Source organism: Triturus cristatus, chromosome 12 (assembly GCF_964204655.1).
Source record: "Triturus cristatus chromosome 12, aTriCri1.1, whole genome shotgun sequence".
Taxonomy (NCBI): Eukaryota; Metazoa; Chordata; class Amphibia; order Caudata; family Salamandridae; genus Triturus; species Triturus cristatus.
Window position 1 is genome coordinate 4,320,705 of NC_140595.1, and position 18,840 is coordinate 4,339,544.

Consider the following 18,840-nt stretch of genomic DNA (forward strand, 5'->3'; position numbering starts at 1 on the left):
CTGTTGATATCGCGGGTACTGCTTTAGTCTGGTCTTTGCATTCTCCGATGGGCCCACCTCTGCTCACATCAGTATTGAAGGGTCTTCTTCATCTAGAAAGTGAGGCAGGATTGGCACGTGGTCTTGTGCTCGGGGGAGAGGCAAATAGTTTCTTCCCATATCATCTTTGCATTCAACAGTATCGACCCAATCCTGGATTGACTCTTGCAGCATTCTTGTTTGCAGAGCTACCATCACTGACAACACAAAATATCTGGTTTATATTCTGAAATTTAAAAAAAATGTAAGCTTCAAATACAAATTAATGAGCTTGCCAAGAAGAACTAGGACTGCTGATTGGCCTCTCTAGAATACACCTCACTCCTCTGAAGGCAGCCCTACATGCAAAAGGCACCTGGTGACGTTATGCAGTGGCTCGAAATGTTCGAGTATTTCAGAAAATTAGTGAGTAAAGTGTCGAGCCTTCTGTATTGCCACGGACATCTGGTTCCTCCAAAGTGACGGGGAATACAAACACTGCTTTGAGAACGCGGAATTTCGATCATTTATACAATAGGGCATTTCAGAAAAAGAGTCTGGATCCCGAAATCCAATCATGGAATCAAAACTTTAAGCAAGCACTCGTTTTTGAAGCAGCGACCACTTTAAAAAAATTTACTTCACCATATGAATTACCTTCCGATGCATAGTGACAAATAAGGATAGAATAACGGCAACACAAATTTTAATATCAACACACAGTTTCACCGGCGCTGCTGTTAAGGTTGGCCTGAATGTAACTCATAACACCAACAAGAGATACAAACTTTGACCAAGCCCTGAAGAAGTCCCAAGAGGGTTGAAACGTGTTGGCAAGCAATTGTGTGGTGCTTTTAAAAGAAGTCATTTTCAATAAAAAGATTTATTTGGACTAAAATCAAGACACGTGATTTTCTACTTTCTTTGGGAAGCTAGCTTGTGTTTTAAAATATTCTTGTATTGTTCAAACGTGATGTAGTACGACATTGATATAAAAGAAAACATATTTTTCCTTGGGTGCAGGGTCAACGTTTAACAATTGACAGTGGTGGTCTATAACCACCTATTTGGGAGGTAAATGGGTCACATCCCAGACCCTTTGCACCTTGATATAGTGCTGACTTAAGAGACTTGACAGGTAGTGAAGTCTGGTGCTGGATTCTTAAAGCTTTGGCCCTTCTTCTTGGTAGTATATTCACACGCTGAACTCAGTCGCAACATCGCGATTGCAGCCAAGGTAACCAGTATTTTTATTCAACTTTTACTTTTGTTGCCAGGGCTCTGCCAGTAGGGACTTGGGTGAAACTAATCCCATCCAAATAAGCTTGTGGGTTTGATGCTGGAATCATACTCACTACTGTTTTGAAAGTTTGATGAAGGAACTTCTATGGACTATCTAAAAACAACTGACAACAAAACTAAAGGTTGGTTCAGATATAAAAAGCTTGCATGAGGAGATACCTTAAAAGATATAGCTAACACTAGACTAAAGCCTTATTTGTTTGTTTAAAGAAAACATATCTGCCGGTATCATTAATCACACTTGTGTGAATGCCTGCTGCAGTGTTGCGATTAAATAGATGAGCTACAGCATCTTTTGACTCCATACGCTCACTCCATCCCGACCCCCTGCCCCATGGGAATTGCCACCAGAGCAGTGTCTCCTTCTGTACACCGAGAGCAAGTCTCAAGGGGATTCGTGAACTAGCATCGCCACCCATTGGAATCACCTGGGATCCAAGCAGGTGGCTGATGACAGTCAGAGTGGAGTATCGTGAAGTGTCAAGAGTAAAGCATCGAAGAGTGAACTATAGCGAAGTGGCATAAAGTATAGTGGTGCAGAGTAGATTGGCGTACAGTTGATTGGCTTTAAGTAAAGTCGTGTAGAGTCCATTGGCGCAGAGTACAGTGGTGCAGAGCATATTGTAATGGCATAGAGTGGTTTAGAATGCAGTGGTGTAAAGTAGATTGTTTCAGAGTGGAGTGGTAGAGTGGCGTTGAGTGCAATGGCATACAGTAGAGTGGCATATAGAGAGCACTGGTGTAGAGTGGCACAGAGCTGAGTGGTGAAGAGTAGAGTGCCGTGAAATAGAGAAGAGTGGCGTTGAGTTCAGTGGCAGTGTGTGCAGTCTGGCAGAGCAGAATGCAGTATCGTAGAGTGCAGTATCGTAGAGTGCAGTGACGTAGAGTGCATTGGCATAGAGGAGAGTGGTGCAGTGACGTAGAGTGCAGTGGTTCATAGTAGAGTGGGGTACAGTGCACTGGCGTAGAGTAGAGAAGCATAGTGTGCAGTGTTGGAGTGGTGTATAGTTGATCAGAGTGGCGTAGAGTAAATTGGCATAGAGTGGTGTGGAGTGCAGTGGCAAAGAGGGCAGTGGTGCACAGTAGTGTGGGATAGAGTGCATTGGCGTACAGTGGTGTAGAATAGAGAGACATTGAGTGAAGTTGCGTGGAGCGGTGCGTAGTGGGGTAAAATGGAGAATGCATGGTGTAGCAGCGCACTGCCATTACAGACAACAGATCTTCAGTTGAAATGACTATTACATGTGCATAGACATACAGTTTTACCAAAACAAAGGTATACAGTGCACAAATGACAATGTGTGGAAATGTCATCACCTAGTGTATTGATTTGTTTTGGTCATATTAAAATATTTGTCTCCACCACACTTCAGAATTACCCAAAAATTTGCTTCATTTGTGCTTTTCATATTCTGAAATATCTGCAAATTTCATTTACAGACATTTAAATGTTTTGTTTCAGAGAGCATAACAACATCGTACAGCACACCCAGGGTAGCCAGCTAGAAAAAATATCATCCCACAGCCTTTCTGCCCCCGATGGGCGCCCAGAGGCATTGTCACATAAATCCTCCCACTTTGAAGTCAGAGAAAGAAAAACAAAACACCAAGCTCTCTGGAAGACGGACCCCGACATCTGACCTCTGTCTTTGAATGACATCAAAGGTGACAAGATATAAAGGCCCGTTTACGGAACTTCAGTACTAGTGGAAAAATACAGTAAATAGGGTTTGGGCAATGAAAGAGAAACTCAAGCTGGACATCCTCAAACTAACAGAGCTAGCAAATAGAAAGTAAGCAAATTGAAGTAAAAAACACAAAGCTAATTGTAAGCAATGGGTAGGGAAGCTTTCTGCATGTCCCGAATGGTCATTAGCAAGTCTGGTAGGCTTTGACGTAAAAAGCCTTCTTAACAGGAAACCCCTTGAAATGAGGAGGCTGTAATTCTATGATCCTGGAAAACACATCAGCTTGAATGGAAAGATCCGGTCAGATCCCTTCGGACCAGAAACCAGTTGCATTTGTGAACCAGCAAGTCTGTTCTCCAGAAGAATCTCACTCTGGATACAGAAAAGAAAACCGTTCTCCATATTTGTAACAAAACATTGTTTTCTGTTATTACAATTAATACAGTGGTACACACACGTGCGATTTCATTTATTTTCAGACACCTGCTTCAGGTACATTTTATACGTAAAGGAATGGCAGCAAACAGCACAAACACTGTACACTTTGCCAAGAGTTTGACGTTTCTACTTTTTCTCCAAAGTAGTTGCGCTGCCTAAACCGAGACAGAACCCCCCCTCCCCCCATTCGCACTCTTTACAACATTCTTGAATGATGAAACAAGAAAAGATGCGGTATATGCTATTTAATTCATTTAATTATAATCAATTCAAAATTCAGTAAAAAAATATCAAAGGACACTGTCCGCTTAAACAGAACTCTAAACACATTCATTGTAAGATGTACTGACCGCCCACAGCGCCGGGCGGAATCGGCTGCTGCTGCGCGTATTTGCAACTCATGATTCTTCCGGGCGTGCTCGGCCTAAGGGGGGAGCTGAGTGGTTGCATGAAATAGTAACAATGGGGTCTGATGATTTTTGAAAAATAGAGAAAGGCAAATTTCCACAAAATTATACAACCTTTCTTCCTGACCATACCGGACAATTCCTCAAACTACTGTGGATGTTGGCATTTGAAGAGCAGGGTCTGGGGTTATACCAGGAAACACCCCGTAGGCTCAAGGGTCACACAACTAGTGCCTGGACACAGCTCAGACCACCGGCATCGGGTCAGTAGTCAATTGTAGCATAGGGTCAGAGGTCACAAATCACAGGCAGGCCAGCGGTCTCAAAACCAGCGCAAGATCAGAAGTCACAAACCAGAGATGGGAACATTATTTTTGGCACTATGGTTAAGTAAAGCTAAATTCTCACTAGAGATAACTTTCCTGGATATCAAATGTTTCAACACCAGCCAAACATTTATCCAACATCAAAGGATATGTTTTACTTAACACCAAACATTTCTTTTAGGCATGGCTCTGGAGAGTTCTAGTGTAACTCAGAGGGTACAGAAGGGTTGCTGGAGAATTAAAGAGCCAACACGAAGAACAATGAACGCAAACTGCAGGGCAAATGTACAATATAAGTGGCAGCAAACTCATGTGAGCCCTCAAGATTAGGTGCAACACTATCCGAGGAAAAGCTAGAGTCTGGGTTCCACCTTTCACACGGCATAGACTTAACACCCTCTTAAACTTTAATACTTGGGCACAAGACTTGCTCAGCAGTTTCTCACCAAGCAACCACCCTAGCTTAAATAGTGTCTCTACAGTGATCGCCTGCAGCTTGCCAGAAGACAGTAACATCACTGTCAGCGGCTGACCTTCAGTAATGTCTCCAAGGGACCACATGCGGTTGTTTCAGTAGTATATAGACTCAGCCAAAGCAGTCTGGAGAGATCAGTGTTTACATGAGGGGTGTCAGCACAGTATACAGCAAGAAGCTACAGCATGGCAGCATTTCCCTTGCAAGGCACTTAGACGTGGAAGGACTGCAGTGAACTGGTGCACGGCTGGTGTGAATGAACCGCACAAGAAGCAGTGTGAATACTTTCCAAATACAATCATGGATTATCCCCTCCACCACCACTGGGCTTGTAGTTTATGACACTATTTATTCCTTTTGGGTCTTGGATACATTCTCTGTCAAATGAAAAACAGCAGCAACATTATTAGAAAAATATATCAAACCTTCTGTAAATGTACATTGTAAAAAAAGGTGCACCTCGCTGGAGGGCGAATTAGTAATCAAGGAGTAAAAGGAAAAACCAGTTACCTTGAGAGACAGTGCAAACTGCCACCCCCACCCCTGTGTCCAAAGAAGTGATGCAGCTCCTTCCCCACACAAGGTGATGCTGCAGCCCCCCCCCCGCCCCCTAACGTTTACCATAGTGCTATGGGTGGGCACCAGAAGGCAGCTAGTTCTACAGTCATTTAAATGCATGGAAACAGAACCATGGAGTTAGCAATTAAAGTTTCCTCCCAAAGTGTTTCTATCTGAAGCCCCTCTCATTAACCACTTACTGCTTGCGCTAACACACTCCTCTGACACAGATCTGCTTGCCCCCCACGCGAGGCAGCACTTCACCATATACCTTGGTAAAACCGCTCATTTGCTGTCCAGACTTCTCACTTCTCTGACAACTCACTCGGCTTAAAATCAGGACACTCTAGGATGCCATGACTTTGACATCTGCACGCCATGAGACACATGCTTCTACACTCACAACCAGGAGCACACCTAAGGCCACGGAAGAAAGACATGGTCCACGATTGAAGGAACACCCTTCAACTGCCCAACCCAGAACACACTTTTCAGGCCCCAGTCAGACCCGGCTCACCAGTCTCAGATACAAAGGGTCAGCCTTGGAACACAACTACTCACAGATCCCATCACATCAACGCAGCGTTCACGAATCCATGGCCCTACGCAAAGATCCTGTGACGTCAAGCACACAACTCAGAAATCCAGAAAACACGTGCAGTCCCCATAACCCCCAGCACATCCTTTTGAAACAGGACTCTCTCCCCTCAGTGGCCCCTGCACTCTTCTAGAGTGACAATATAGAGAAGAGTAATGAGATTATGAGTAGGGGTTTCCACGGTGATCACAGGAGCTTGGGGGAGCGTCTCAAACAGAGAGGGCAGTTACAACCACGTGTCAGTCTGGCACAGCTCAGTGCAATCACAGTACCACGCAATTAGCATGTTCCCTCGGCTTGAATTCAAAGTATCAAATGAAACATTTAAAACATAAAATGGGTTAGAGGCACCAATGGTTAGAAAGACCAGAAAGACTGAAAGTTCTCTCTATTTCCCAAGGACGACAGAGTGTCGGGTGGTAACGGATCATGTGATCTCCAGAAACAAGTTCCTGGAAGTCCAGAGCCCGAACTCTGGCTGCGCTCAAGCCACCGTGGGATCCCTGAGGTCAGTCCTTCTAGAAGGGGCACTTGTTGGTGATTCAAGAAGTGAAATGGCCAGCAGTCGTGCCCATCGCCCGGGCCGCTGAATCCTGGAGCTCAAGCATCTTCTTCTCCAGGATCTGCTCTTCAAAGATCTCCCTCTCCCTAGAAACATAAACATTAGGTTAGAGTTCCTGCCAGCCGTGTGCTCAGTTTATGCTTTCCAGCCCTTATTGCCTTCCCATGACTGTCCGCTGGTCTTAAATAAAGGATGCTGTGAAATGGGGTCTCGAGAAGAGCGCGCCCAGATCCCCAGACAGCACTACTGACAGGTGGCCTGTTACAGAGGCAGCACTGGAGTTCATGCAAGGACCAAGTAATGGTATGAGAGTGATCATGCAGAGCGATGCCTTGAGCCAGTAGACCCGCCCCATCGTCCTGTGTTACTAACACATGATCATTCTCACCGTTAACACTGGTCTGCAGCACGTCATCTTCCTTCGATCCAGATGATTTGTGTATATAGTTTACACATCCTCATGAATTTTAGGCTAGGGCAGATCACACCAAAAACCATAGCCGCCATAGGATAACATTGGACCTAACTCTCTCTGCACCCGGCTGCCCCTGTGCCGCTGAGTGTGTAACAACTGTACCTACCTGACCCTGGGAGACCCCAGAGTCTGTGCCCAGAACCTCAAGTCTGCCAGTCGAGTACTTACTCAAAAGCCGATAACTCACTTTTCTTCCATAGGGTAACATTGACTGGTTTCACTTGGAAATTCTTCAAAGTGTTGAGTTTTGAAACTTTAAAATATTCACTAAAAATCAGCCGATCAATGAAAACGAATAGTTTCTTACCTGTCGGTGTAGTTTTGCAGCTTGAAGATCTTTCTGGATTCACTATGCTGTGCATTATTCCGCGGTCTTGTGGTTGGGTCCGGATTCGTAGTCTTTTCTTTTCTTTTTTTTTTTTGTAGCCCAGGTGGGCGTCGACGACCACCATTTGGTGCACCTCCCGTGACGTCGTCGTGCTTCCTGCGGAAGTCCCACCTTTGGGGCGCCATCTTCGGGTTCTTTTTTCCCTTTTTTTTTTTTTTTTTTTAACCCTAGGCGATTGATTAATTCTTCTTGTCCATTTTTCTGTAATTTTTCATTCCTTGTGATCTTTTCCATTTCACCCCCTCTTCCTCCAGCCTCATCTTCCTGGCGGAGGTGGGTGGGTTCGCTAGTGAATCCAGAAAGATCTTCAAGCTGCAAAACTACACCGACAGGTAAGAAACTATTCGTTTTGCAGCGTGAATCTTTCTGGATTCACTATGCTGTGCATAGACTTTGTAGCAGTTTTCCTAATTCTGTGGCGGCTGGGTGGTAGATGAGCGTTGGTCGTTGAAAATGTGCTGAAGCACCTTCTGTCCAACCCGTGCTTCATTGTTCATCTGAATGTCCACGCAGTAGTGTTTCGTGAACGTGTGCACAGATGCCCAAGTTGCCGCGAGGCATATGTCCTGGATGGGCGTGTTCGCCAGGAAGGCCACGGTGGCCCCTTTCTTCCTTGTGGAGTGAGCCTGCGGCCCCCCCGCTAGCTCCTGTCCAGCCTGTTTGTGGCAGAATTGAATAGTGAGGGCAATCCACCTAGCGATGGTGCCCTTAGTCACTGGCCTACCCATGAAGCTAGTAGCAAAGGACACAAACAGCTGCTTCGACTTCCTGAGTTCCTTGGTTCTCTCGATGTAGTGCATCACCGCTCTTCTTGCGTCAAGGGTGTGCAGGGCCTTTTCTGCGTTTGAAGTCGGGTTTTGGAAGAAACTTGGTATCTGAATACTCTGATTCATGTGGAACGCCGACACCACCTTGGGCATGAAGTGTGGGTCCGTTCTCAGGACTATTCTATCCTTGTGAATCTGAATGTAGGGTTCCTGTAGTGTTAGTGCTTGAAGCTCGCTCACCCTGCGTAGTGAGGTTATGGCCACCAGAAAGGCCGTTTTCATCGTCAACATCTGCAGTGTGGCCTTGTGAATGGGTTCAAACGGTGCCTTCATGAGCTCCGTCAGAACCACGTTCAGATTCCATGCCGGCGGCGGCAACCTTTTCGGCGGGGCCATCCTTTTGGCTCCTTCCATGAATCTCTTCACCACCTGCGAGGTGAAGAAACTTCCACCCTTTTCACCTCTGGTGTAGGCCACGATTGCCGCTAGGTGTACCCTTAGTGAGCTCGAGCAGAGGTTACTCTTTAGAAGGTGTGTGAGGTACCTCAGTACTGTTGAGTCTCTTGACATTCTGTTTTGCAGGCCCTTTTTCCGGCACCACACAGTGAATCTCTTCCATTTTGTGCTGTAACATTTTCGTGTAGTTGGTTTCCTCGCCTCCCGTAACACTCGCATAGTGCTCGGAGGCAATCTTAGGTGTGCGAACTCCAGGTCTTCAGGAGCCATGCCGCCAGGTTGAGGGTCTCTGGCTCTGGGTGCAGGACCTCTCCGTTTTGCATTGAGAGCAGGTCCTTCCTCCTCTCGAACCTGTATGGATTGCCTTGTGCCATTTCTTGAATTAGTGAGAACCATGTCTGCCTCGCCCACTGCGGAGCCACTAGGATCAGAGTCATGATGCTGGTTCTGCACTTGTCGAGCACTCTGTGCAACAGGGGTATCGGTGGAAAGGCGTAGGCAAATGTCCTCGACCAGCTTATCCATAGGGCATTTCCCTTGGTTTGCTGATCTGGTTGCCTGGACGCGAAGCTTTGGCATTTTGCATTGTGGCGTGTTGCAAATAGGTCTATTGTGGGAGTTCCCCATCTCCGGAAGAGTTTCTCCGTTTCCTGGCCATTGAGCTCCCACTCGTGCGATGCCGAGGTCTGCCTGCTTAGCCAGTCTGCCTCCACATTGTCCTTCCCCGGTAGGTGAATTGCCAGTAGATCTATCCTGAGAGGTATGGCCCATCTCCAAATCTCCTGAGCTAGGGATGAGAGAGGGAACGACTGTGTCCCCCCTTGTTTGTTGATGTAGAACATCGCCATGGTGTTGTCTGTTTGGACCAACACCCTCTGGTTGTACAGGTGTCTCTGGAATGCCTTCAGGGCTAGCAGGATTGTTTTCAACTCGAGGTAGTTGATATGGCGAACCGCATCTGCTGGAGCCCACAGACCCCTCACTCTGAGGTTGTCCATGTGCGCTCCCCATCCCTTTTGCGATGCGTCCGTGGTAATGGTCACTGTTGGGATTGGTGGTGTCAGGCTTCTCCCTGCTGTCATGTTGTCTCTGTTCCACCAAGTTATCTCCTCCTGCACTGCGTGCGTAACAACCACTAGATCCTCCCAACTTCCATTTGCTTGTGACCATTGCTGTTGTAGCCATTCCTGGAATGGTCTCATGTGCAGGCGTACATTCGGCACCAGCTGGATACACGACGCCATCATCCCCATCATCTTGCTCACAGCCCTCACTGTCAGAGCTCGCCCCTTCTGGTAGAGCCGCGTCTCCTTCAGTAGTGCATCTGTCCTCCTGTCGCTGGGCACTACTGTACTGTTGAGGGAGTTGATTTTCGCCCCCAGAAAAATCTTCACCTGAAGGTAGGCATCCTTGAGGTCCACGGTGACCATGAAGTCCCCTTCTCTTATCTGGGGCAGTACCTCCTGCAGCGAAGTCATTTTGAACTTCTGCGTTCTGATGAACTTGTTTAGGTAACGCAGGTCCAGGATGGGTCTGAGGTTTCCGTCTACTTTCGGGACCACGAAGTAGTTTGAGTAGACCCCTTTGTTGCGTTCTCTGAACGGCACTGCCTCTATGGCTCTCTTTTCTAGAAGTTTCCGTGTTTCTTCTCTGAGTAGTGCCAGTTCTTGGGCCGATCTCTGTCTTCCCTTCGGTTTCCTGTTTGGAGGTCTTTTCTCCAAATCTACGCAGTATCCGTACTGCATGATGTTCCGTATCCACTTGTCTGTGGTTATACGCCGCCACTCCTGAAGGTAGAACCTCAGTCTTCCGCCTACTGGTGTTGTATGCTCGTAGGCTTTTGAATATTCTCTTCCCCCTGATGTTACTTTTTTACGCCTCACCCTTGGGGGCCTGACGAGGGTAGGCGTCCTCTTGCGTGCTGAGTCACTTTGATGAGGGCTGTTCGCCCCCTCTCCTCCTTTGGCCACGTCCGTTCCCTCTCCCGCGAAAGAACTGGCCCCGAGGTTGGTACTGCCAGTTTTGCTTCTGCTGACCTTGTCCGTGACTTTCACCCTGCTGACCCTGCTGGAACGTCTGGTGCGACGGCCCCTGCTGGCTTCCTCCCCTACCGTAGGGTCTCCTCGAGGGATTGCCTCGCCTCATTCCCCTCTGCTGTAGGGCCCCCATGGACCTCGCCGTTTCGTTCTTTTTTCAACTGGGTGAGCTTCTCGTCCACTGTTGCTCCGAACAGTGTCTCTCCGTTGAAGGGGGTGCCAAGGATGTTGTTCTGCACCTCCGGTTTGAATCCAGAGATTCTTAGCCATGCATGCCTTCTCTCGGTGACCCCTATGGCCATGAGTCTTGCTGAAGTCTCTGCCCCGCCCAACGCCGTCTTTATACAGGAGTCGGCGATGTTCTTGCCTTCGTCTATCAGGTGTGAGGCTCTCTGGCGGTATTCTTCGGGGAGGTGCTTTACTAGCTCCCCCATCTCGTCCCAGTGCTGGTACTGGTGTCTATTGAGGAGTGCATTGGAATTCGCCATGCGCCAGTGCATTGCGGCGTTCCTCTCGACCTTTCTTCCTGTGAGGTCTATCCTCCTGCTCTCCTTATCAGGTCGTGGGCCCGAAGTTGCTGGTAGGTTGGCCCTTCTCCTGGCCATGGAAGCTATGATGGAGTCTGCGGTCACGCTACCCTTGATGTAAGGGGGGTCCAGGGAAGAGTGCTTATATTTCTTCTCTGTCCTGGGCGTGATCGACCGGCAGGTCGCTGGTTCCTTGAAGGCTTCTCTCCCCTGATTCATCACGCTTTGTAGCATGGGGAGGAACTGGCTCCTTGTCTGGATGGGGAGCAGTGTCTCGAGGAGAAAATCGGCTTTCGGTTTCTCCTCGTCGAGTTTGACGCCGAAGGCTGTTGCTGCGCTCCTGACCACCATATTGTACACCCCGATGTCGTCGGGTGGCGAAGGCCTCGAAGGGTACGTGTCCACGGGCTCCTCCGGGTTTTCGGTGTCGAGATCCTGCCATTCGATGTCGTGGCTGGTAGATGGCGCCGAGTCGTAGAACGACTGTTGGTCTTCTTCCTCGGCTTCTCCATCATAATAGGCCTCTTCTTCCTCTTCGAGATCCCTTGTAAGTCCTTCGGTGTCGAATTCGTCTTCGACCTCGACGACGTCCGCCGATGAAACCGTTGGAATCTTGAATTCCTTCATCTTGGCGTCGAACTCCTTCTTCCTCTGAAGGATGTTCTCCATTTCGGCCTCGAGCCGCCTCTTCTTTTTCTCCATCTCGGAGATGCTTTCGGCGTCGACCGCGGGTCTTTTCGATGAAACTTGCGTCGACGTCAAACGTTCTTTCAGCGTCGATCAGCCCGTTTCCTGGGATGTTTTCGACGACCCTTGCTTTTCGGCGTCTTTCGGCACCAGGGAGTCCTTTTCTAAGGATCCGCTCGGCCTCTTGTCCATGGTTCCCCCTTTGGTCGTCGAAGTTTTCGGCGCCGGGGCTCCCTTCGTGGACTTAGACTCTGATTTTCTCGAGTCACCCTCGTGTTTGAGGTACTTTCTGTTTTGCGCTCGACGATTCTCTTACCTAGTCTTTTTTTTTCTTGTCGGTCTCTACGACCGTGAAGTTTTCGGCTGTCTCGGCGACGTTGTCCTCGTCGTCCGTGGAGAGGCCCAGATCGTAGAGCGACGGGGCCTTACCCTTGCCATCCATGCTGGCGTTGGCTCTTCTCTGCCGATCTCTCACCCTGAGCGTCTTCGGTGCGAAGGCTGAGCAGGCGTTGCAGTCCTTACTCTGGTGTTCGACCTGTAGGCAGAGGATGCAGACCGGATGCTGGTCCTTCTGCGCGAACTTGTGGTGGCAGTTTGGGCAGAACTTGAATGGCGTCTTGTCCATTGCGCTCAGGGCCTCTGAGTGCGCATTCTCCAAGGTCGTCGAAGAAAAAGGGCGCTCGACCTCCTTTCTTCGCGCTCCTGATGAAATCTCTTCCTTTCCTATGATATCCTCTAGTGATTATATCGACAAAACTCGCTTTTCTTTCTTCTTCCTTCGAGTGTAATTCTGGAGCTTCCCGATGACGATCCAGACCCAACGGCGGAAAAAAGAATCTGAAGATGGCGCCCCAAAGGTGGGACTTCCGCAGGAAGCACGACGACGTCGCGGGAGGTGCACCAAATGGTGGTCGTCGACGCCCACCTGGGCTACAAAAAAACAAAAAAAAAAAAACAAACAAAGAAAAGAGTACGAATCCGGACCCAACCACAAGATCGCGGAATAATGCACAGCATAGTGAATCCAGAAAGATTCACGCTGCAAAACGAAATTACTCACCTGCCATCAGGAGAGATCCCAGTGCTGGATCGTGGTGCCCAGCACTGACCCTGATAAGTAATTATAACCGTACTTACCTATAACTTGATTTTCCTCCATAGGATAACATTGTCTGGTTTTTGCCAGAAATTCTTTTAAGTGTCGATTTTTCATACGTACAAATATTCCTTAAAAATCGCCTGTGTAACAAAAACGATTTCTTTCAACTGTTTACAGGAAATGCAACAGGGTTGAATCCAGGATCCAACACTGTGTAAGAAAATCATTCGTAAAGTAAGCGAAATTGTATTTACTTAAAAAGTCCCATTGAGCTCAATGTTATAATTGTGTTTGAATTGTGTTGCCTATTGCAACAACTAACTACTATATTCAAAAGTCAATTGCCTATTGAAAGTATTTCACTAAAGCATCTCACTCTGAGAAAGTATATTTTGATACCTATGGTTGGTTCTAAAATAAAACAACCATATAATTTTTTATATACAAACCATTGGCCTAGAGTTCAGTTATTGAGTGTGTGAGACCATTTGCTGACTGAGTGTGCACAACAAATGCTTTACACTGTCCTCCGATACTGCCTTACTGCTCGACCAAGCTACCACTTTAGAGAGTAAGGTTATATCTAACTTTAGCCTCTGCCAAACCCTGGGGGACTGTGGACTCTGTACACCCTGTACCTATTTGGGAACAGTATATACAGAGCCACTTTCTTACACAACCCCTGCCCACTGACGGAGACTATGTTTGCAAGCACTGCAGTAAAACCGGACATCATATCCTGCAGACACACAACCCTGCCCACTGACGGAGACTATGTTTAGAGGCAGAACACCAATACATACCTACGAACAGTATCACAAGTGGAATGAGCCCATACCCCTCGCAGAAGAGTGAATCCGGCGCCCTGTAGGAGGGGGTGTTTGTTGGAGGGGACATGGGGGGGGGGGTCAAATCTCTTGGAACAGATCTTACCTACGGCTGGTTGGGGGCTCTCTCAGAGCACAGCGAGTGTTGGGGTACAGGAGTAACCGTGACCACGAGGGGAGCGCTCACCTCTGGCTGACTGAGGGTCCCTTCATGTATTTCTCTTCAGCTTTCTTGTAGTCAATCTTATCCACAGCAGAGATGGCGTAAATCACAGCCTAAAAGGCAGAAACGACAAACTGAATAAAGAAATGTGAATAGAACTGCCATCATAAAGCACGGCGCATTCACAATATTACGCTGAAGGACAGGCACAACCCCTGCACCAACTCCGAGGAAAGCCAGCCTCGCATCACTTCCTCCAAACTTCGAGAACAACCAAAAGTTTGGGGAACGGAAGGTTTGGACACACATACAGGAACAGCCAAACACACACAGACCCGATCCCTGCCACCTCTAAGAGGGGGAACAGGTGGGTGTGCGGCTGACCCGCACCCTGCTCGCGGAGGGCCCCAGCCACCTACCTCGGGCAGGAGGACATCCAGGATGAAGCGGATCGGGTCTCCATTCATGAGCGTCTGGACGACGCTGCTCATCTGACCGCAGATGGTTTGCAGATAGTCCACCACGAGCTCCAGCTGTTCCTCGTCTTCCAGGTACGTCTCCACGCACGTCAGGTAGCGGCAGGGGTGCAAGAACTCGTGCAGCCAGCGCGACGGCCTCTCGCCCCTCAGGACAGACAGCAGGTGCTGCTCGGCCTTCCTCGCTTTCACGATGCACTCCACCAGCCTCCCGTTCGCCTTGTCCCGGGCCGCCCGGGCGCGATCGGGCAGGCACTTCCTGCTGAGGTGAGATCTGGAGGGGGTCAATTCCGTCTGCGAGTCATCGGTGTCCGTTTCCAAACTGGGGAACGTCAATTGAAAAGGCCCTTTCTGAACCTCTCTCCGCACTGGGTAACCTAGGGCGAAAGTCAGTTGTCAAAAAAATGATTAAATACACGTTGCAAGACACTGCAATATGCAAGATCACTGGAATTATGCGACTCAATGACTCATACATTCTCCATATAATGAAGGATTTACGACAACTGCCACATAAGCCACTAGCTGCCGCATATTTTGTAGATTTCAGCAAAAAAAGCTCAAAGAGGACGAAGGTTTTCAAGGGGTGGAGACAGGTAAATCTCCACCTTTGAGTAACTTTACACTTGCATTTTATGAATGGCCCGAAGTAATAAAATGACTCAAAAGTTGAAGAGTAAACTTACATGCGTCACTTACTCACAAGTGTAAATTATCTTTGTGAAGAGCCCTTCGAGTCGCTGCCAGTAGGGAGGCGGCCTGGCGCACTGTATGTAAATCTATAATAAGATTAATTCTGCAACATCTCGGACATACGCATCTTCGAAATGTAAGGCCAGATTAGCCTTTCATACACCATTTTCTAGCGCGCCCAATAGACTTTATAAAGAAAGGATTTAAAAACCAGCTCTGTTTCTGGTGCGATGACCAGGAGTTATGATACAGAAAACTCCATTAAAGCTTCACTTTCTGCTCAATAGTTGAGAAGGAGAAAAATCAGAGTTGTGATCAGCGCTTGAAGCATGTGTCCGCGGCATGTCAGAAGGAGACAACAGCAGCGGTCTAAAGGTGAAGTGACGGGTGCGCTCGCACGCGCACGCGCTGCTTGAAACGCGACACTCACTGATCTCTGCCGCACAGTACTCTGTAAAGGAGCCGGCAAAGGAGCCACAACCTGCAAGACGAAAAACAGCCCTGTGTCAATGGCTTAAACACTCATCTGTAACGGATCCCTCGGGCAGCCTCCCTCCCATCACTATAAAAGAGACCGCACCCCACGGAGAAATCCTGCACTCCACAACCCCACACAGACAACACCCCCGCTCAAAACAAGACCAGGGGCACCGGCTTCACGACATGAGGTGCACTCTATGGAGACCCCCAGCAGGATTCTGTAACTCTATGCAGGGGGCTTGCAAGCCGTCTCCCACCACAAGCCTAGGTACCTCCAGCCATTAGCAACCCTACTGCACCCCCCCCCACCAGCAACCCCCCCAGACTCTAATCTCAAACAGCTGTGTCACCCATCAGCAATTGCAATCTCCTGCATTACCAGACCCCTAAACTAGCGACACCACGTCTCTAGTTACTCACATCTACCCCATATTCCTGAAGCTGCAGGCCCCCTACTGGGGAAGAAGTGAGGCGGCGAGGCTCACTCGATATACAGCACCTGGGCACCGTCAAGCGCTCCAGTCTGTTGGAACCAGGTCGGTAATCAACCCACCAACCCCGGGGAGTGCAGGCCTCCTCGGGGAGTGCAGGCCTCCTCGGGGAGTGCAGGCCTCCTCGGAGAGTGCAGGCCTCCTCGGAGAGTGCAGGCCTCCTCGGGGAGTGCAGGCCTCCTCGGGGAGTGCAGGCCTCCTCGGAGAGTGCAGGCCTCCTCGGGGAGTGCAGGTCTCCTCGGGGAGTGCAGGTCTCCTCGGAGACTATATCAGGGACGACATGCGATGGAGTTCAGACACACCGTGAAAGCAGCGCAGGCATTCCCATTCGCTGCCTCCTCCTTGGAAGAGTCAACACTTGCTTACACAACGGAATGAAGAAATGCAACACACCTAGGCATTCTTAAACACACTTCCCAAGGGGAGATGAATAGCAGAGGAAGGCTTACCCAGGCGAATCCTGTAATCGGCGATCAGCGCGATACACCAGTCAATGGCCCGGCCATACTCCGACCTCGCCTTCTCCTGTGCACACATAAGGGCGGATATTGTAACGCACTCTAGAGCAAGCCATCTCTGGGAAGGAGTCATTAAAGTACACCGGCTCCCTGCCAGGTCTTCATTTTTGTGCATATTGACACACCTGCCCCAATAAACATTCAAGTGCAACACTAGATTCCATCATTTTCTTCCATTTCTCTCCCGCCCAACGACAACTACAAACTGTCGAGCAGCGGAAACGCAGCATTTTTTTCTAGCCCTGAACTGCACTGCGATACAACTGAAGGGCACACAGAGAGTTTGTCACTGGACAAAGCAATTCAAACCAGTCCTTCACCCCAATGGAAACATTCGGCATTGAGCACTTGACCAGACTCATTCACTCGAGTTTGGTGCTGCAAATCCACCTCTAGTCCCTCAGGAGCTGGACTTGTGCCGATTACAGGCTACCCGGTCGAGAACCTTAGCAAAGTATACCCTCACATATGCCCCAGCGGGAACACGCTCACATACCCCCCCCCAGAGGGAGTCATGCTCGCATACCCTCCCGCCTGCCCCAGGGGGGAGCCCCGCTCACATACCCTACCCCCCCCCCCCCCCACCCCAGCAGGGAGCCCCGCTCACATACTCCCTTCCCAAGGGGGGCCCCCCTCAAATCCCCCCCAGGAGAAAGGCTTATATACCCTTAACGCATTGTATCCCACAGTCAATCCAGACACAAAGCACCCCCCTGTGGAAGACTTGCAGTGCACTCATGGTGTGAAGCGGGGCTCAGCGTATTGCTGGTGCGAAGCGGGTTTAGTAAGGAAGCACAGCACCATTCATCCCTGCTGTGAAGCAGAGTACAGGACAGACCCACAGTGAAGTGGAGTACAGCGCACCCCTGCTGTGAAGCAAAAGTACAGGGTAGCCCCATCATGAAGTGCGCCATGCATCCCCGCCATGCAGTGGAGTGAAGGGTATCCTCATTGTGAATCAAAGCACAATGCACCCCTGCTGTGAAGCGGAGTAGAGGGTAGCCCCATTATGAAGCAGAGTACAGGTTGTCTCCGTTGTGAGGCAGAGCACTGTGCATCCCCACCGTGAAGCGGAGTACAGTATAGCCCATGTGTGTGAAGAAAGCATAGTGCAACCCGCTGAGAAGCAGTGCATAGTGTAACCCACTGTAAAGCCACACAGCGTAAAAACGCGGTGAAACCAAATGCAGTGTTACTCCACTGGGAAACCAAGCGCAGTACACTTCTACTCTGAAGCTGGGCAGACCGAGGATCCTCATGTATGAAGCCAATTAGAGTGCATATACCGGGTATGAACCTAGGCTGCGCCTGAATCCACAGTGTGATTGAAAGCAGCGTGAATGTCACCAGAGCTGAATCCGGGCAGCGCATGTATCCTCAGGGTGAATCAAAGCAGTGAATGTATCCCCGGTAGAAAGTCGAGCAGAGCCGGTATCCTCAGTATGAAATCAAGCAAAGCATGATCCCAGGGGTGAAGCCAAGCCGCGTGTGTACCCCAGGGGTGAAGCCAAGCCCCCCAGGGGTGAAGCCGAGCCCCCCAGGGGTGAAGCCGAGCCCCGCGTGTATCCCAGGGGTGAAGCCGTGTATCCCAGGGGTGAAGCCAAGCCCCGCGTGTGTATCCCAGGGGTGAAGCCAAGCCCCGCGTGTGTATCCCAGGGGTGAAGCCAAGCCCCGCGTGTGTATCCCAGGGGTGAAGCCAAGCCCCGCGCGTGTACCCCAGGGGTGAAGCCAAGCCCCGCGCGTGTATCCCAGGGGTGAAGCCAAGCCCCGCGCGTGTATCCCAGGGGTGAAGCCAAGCCCCGCGCGTGTATCCCAGGGGTGAAGCCAAGCCCCGCGCGTGTATCCCAGGGGTGAAGCCAAGCCCCGCGCGTGTATCCCAGGGGTGAAGCCAAGCCCCGCGCGTGTATCCCAGGGGTGAAGCCAAGCCCCGCGCGTGTATCCCAGGGGTGAAGCCAAGCCCCGCGCGTGTATCCCAGGGGTGAAGCCAAGCCGCGCGTGTATCCCAGGGGTGAAGCCAAGCCGCGCGTGTACCCCAGGGGTGAAGCCAAGTCGCGCGTGTACCCCAGGGGTGAAGCCAAGTCGCGCGTGTACCCCAGGGGTGAAGCCAAGCCGCGTGTGTATCCCAGGGGTGAAGCCAAGCCGCGCGTGTACCCCAGGGGTGAAGCCAAGCCGCGCGTGTACCCTCGGTGTGAAGCCAAGCCGCGCGTGTACCCTCGGTGTGAAGCCAAGCCGCGCGTGTACCCTCGGTGTGAAGCCAAGCCGCGCGTGTATCCCAGGGGTGAAGCCAAGCCGCACGTGTACCCTCGGTGTGAAGCCAAGCCGCGTGTGTATCCCAGGGGTGAAGCCAAGCCGCGTGTGTACCCCAGGGGAGAAGCCAAGGGTGAA

The 18,840-nt window shown here is 50.0% G+C and overlaps 1 protein-coding gene across 1 annotated transcript in view; it reads right to left on the minus strand.

Annotated features, from left to right (window-relative positions):
* Positions 1–3,685: 3,685 nt before the first annotated feature.
* The window catches only part of PWWP3A (PWWP domain containing 3A, DNA repair factor), a 66,514-nt gene continuing 51,359 nt past the window's right edge, over positions 3,686–18,840 (minus strand). The window contains exons 9-13 of the mRNA XM_085639306.1: positions 16,387–16,462; positions 15,397–15,447; positions 14,217–14,650; positions 13,822–13,910; positions 3,686–6,458 (exon numbers count right to left, since the gene is read on the minus strand). Of these exons, the coding sequence (XP_085495432.1) occupies positions 6,353–6,458; positions 13,822–13,910; positions 14,217–14,650; positions 15,397–15,447; positions 16,387–16,462 (756 nt within the window). The 3' untranslated portion in view covers positions 3,686–6,352. The remainder of the gene's footprint in view (positions 6,459–13,821; positions 13,911–14,216; positions 14,651–15,396; positions 15,448–16,386; positions 16,463–18,840) is intronic.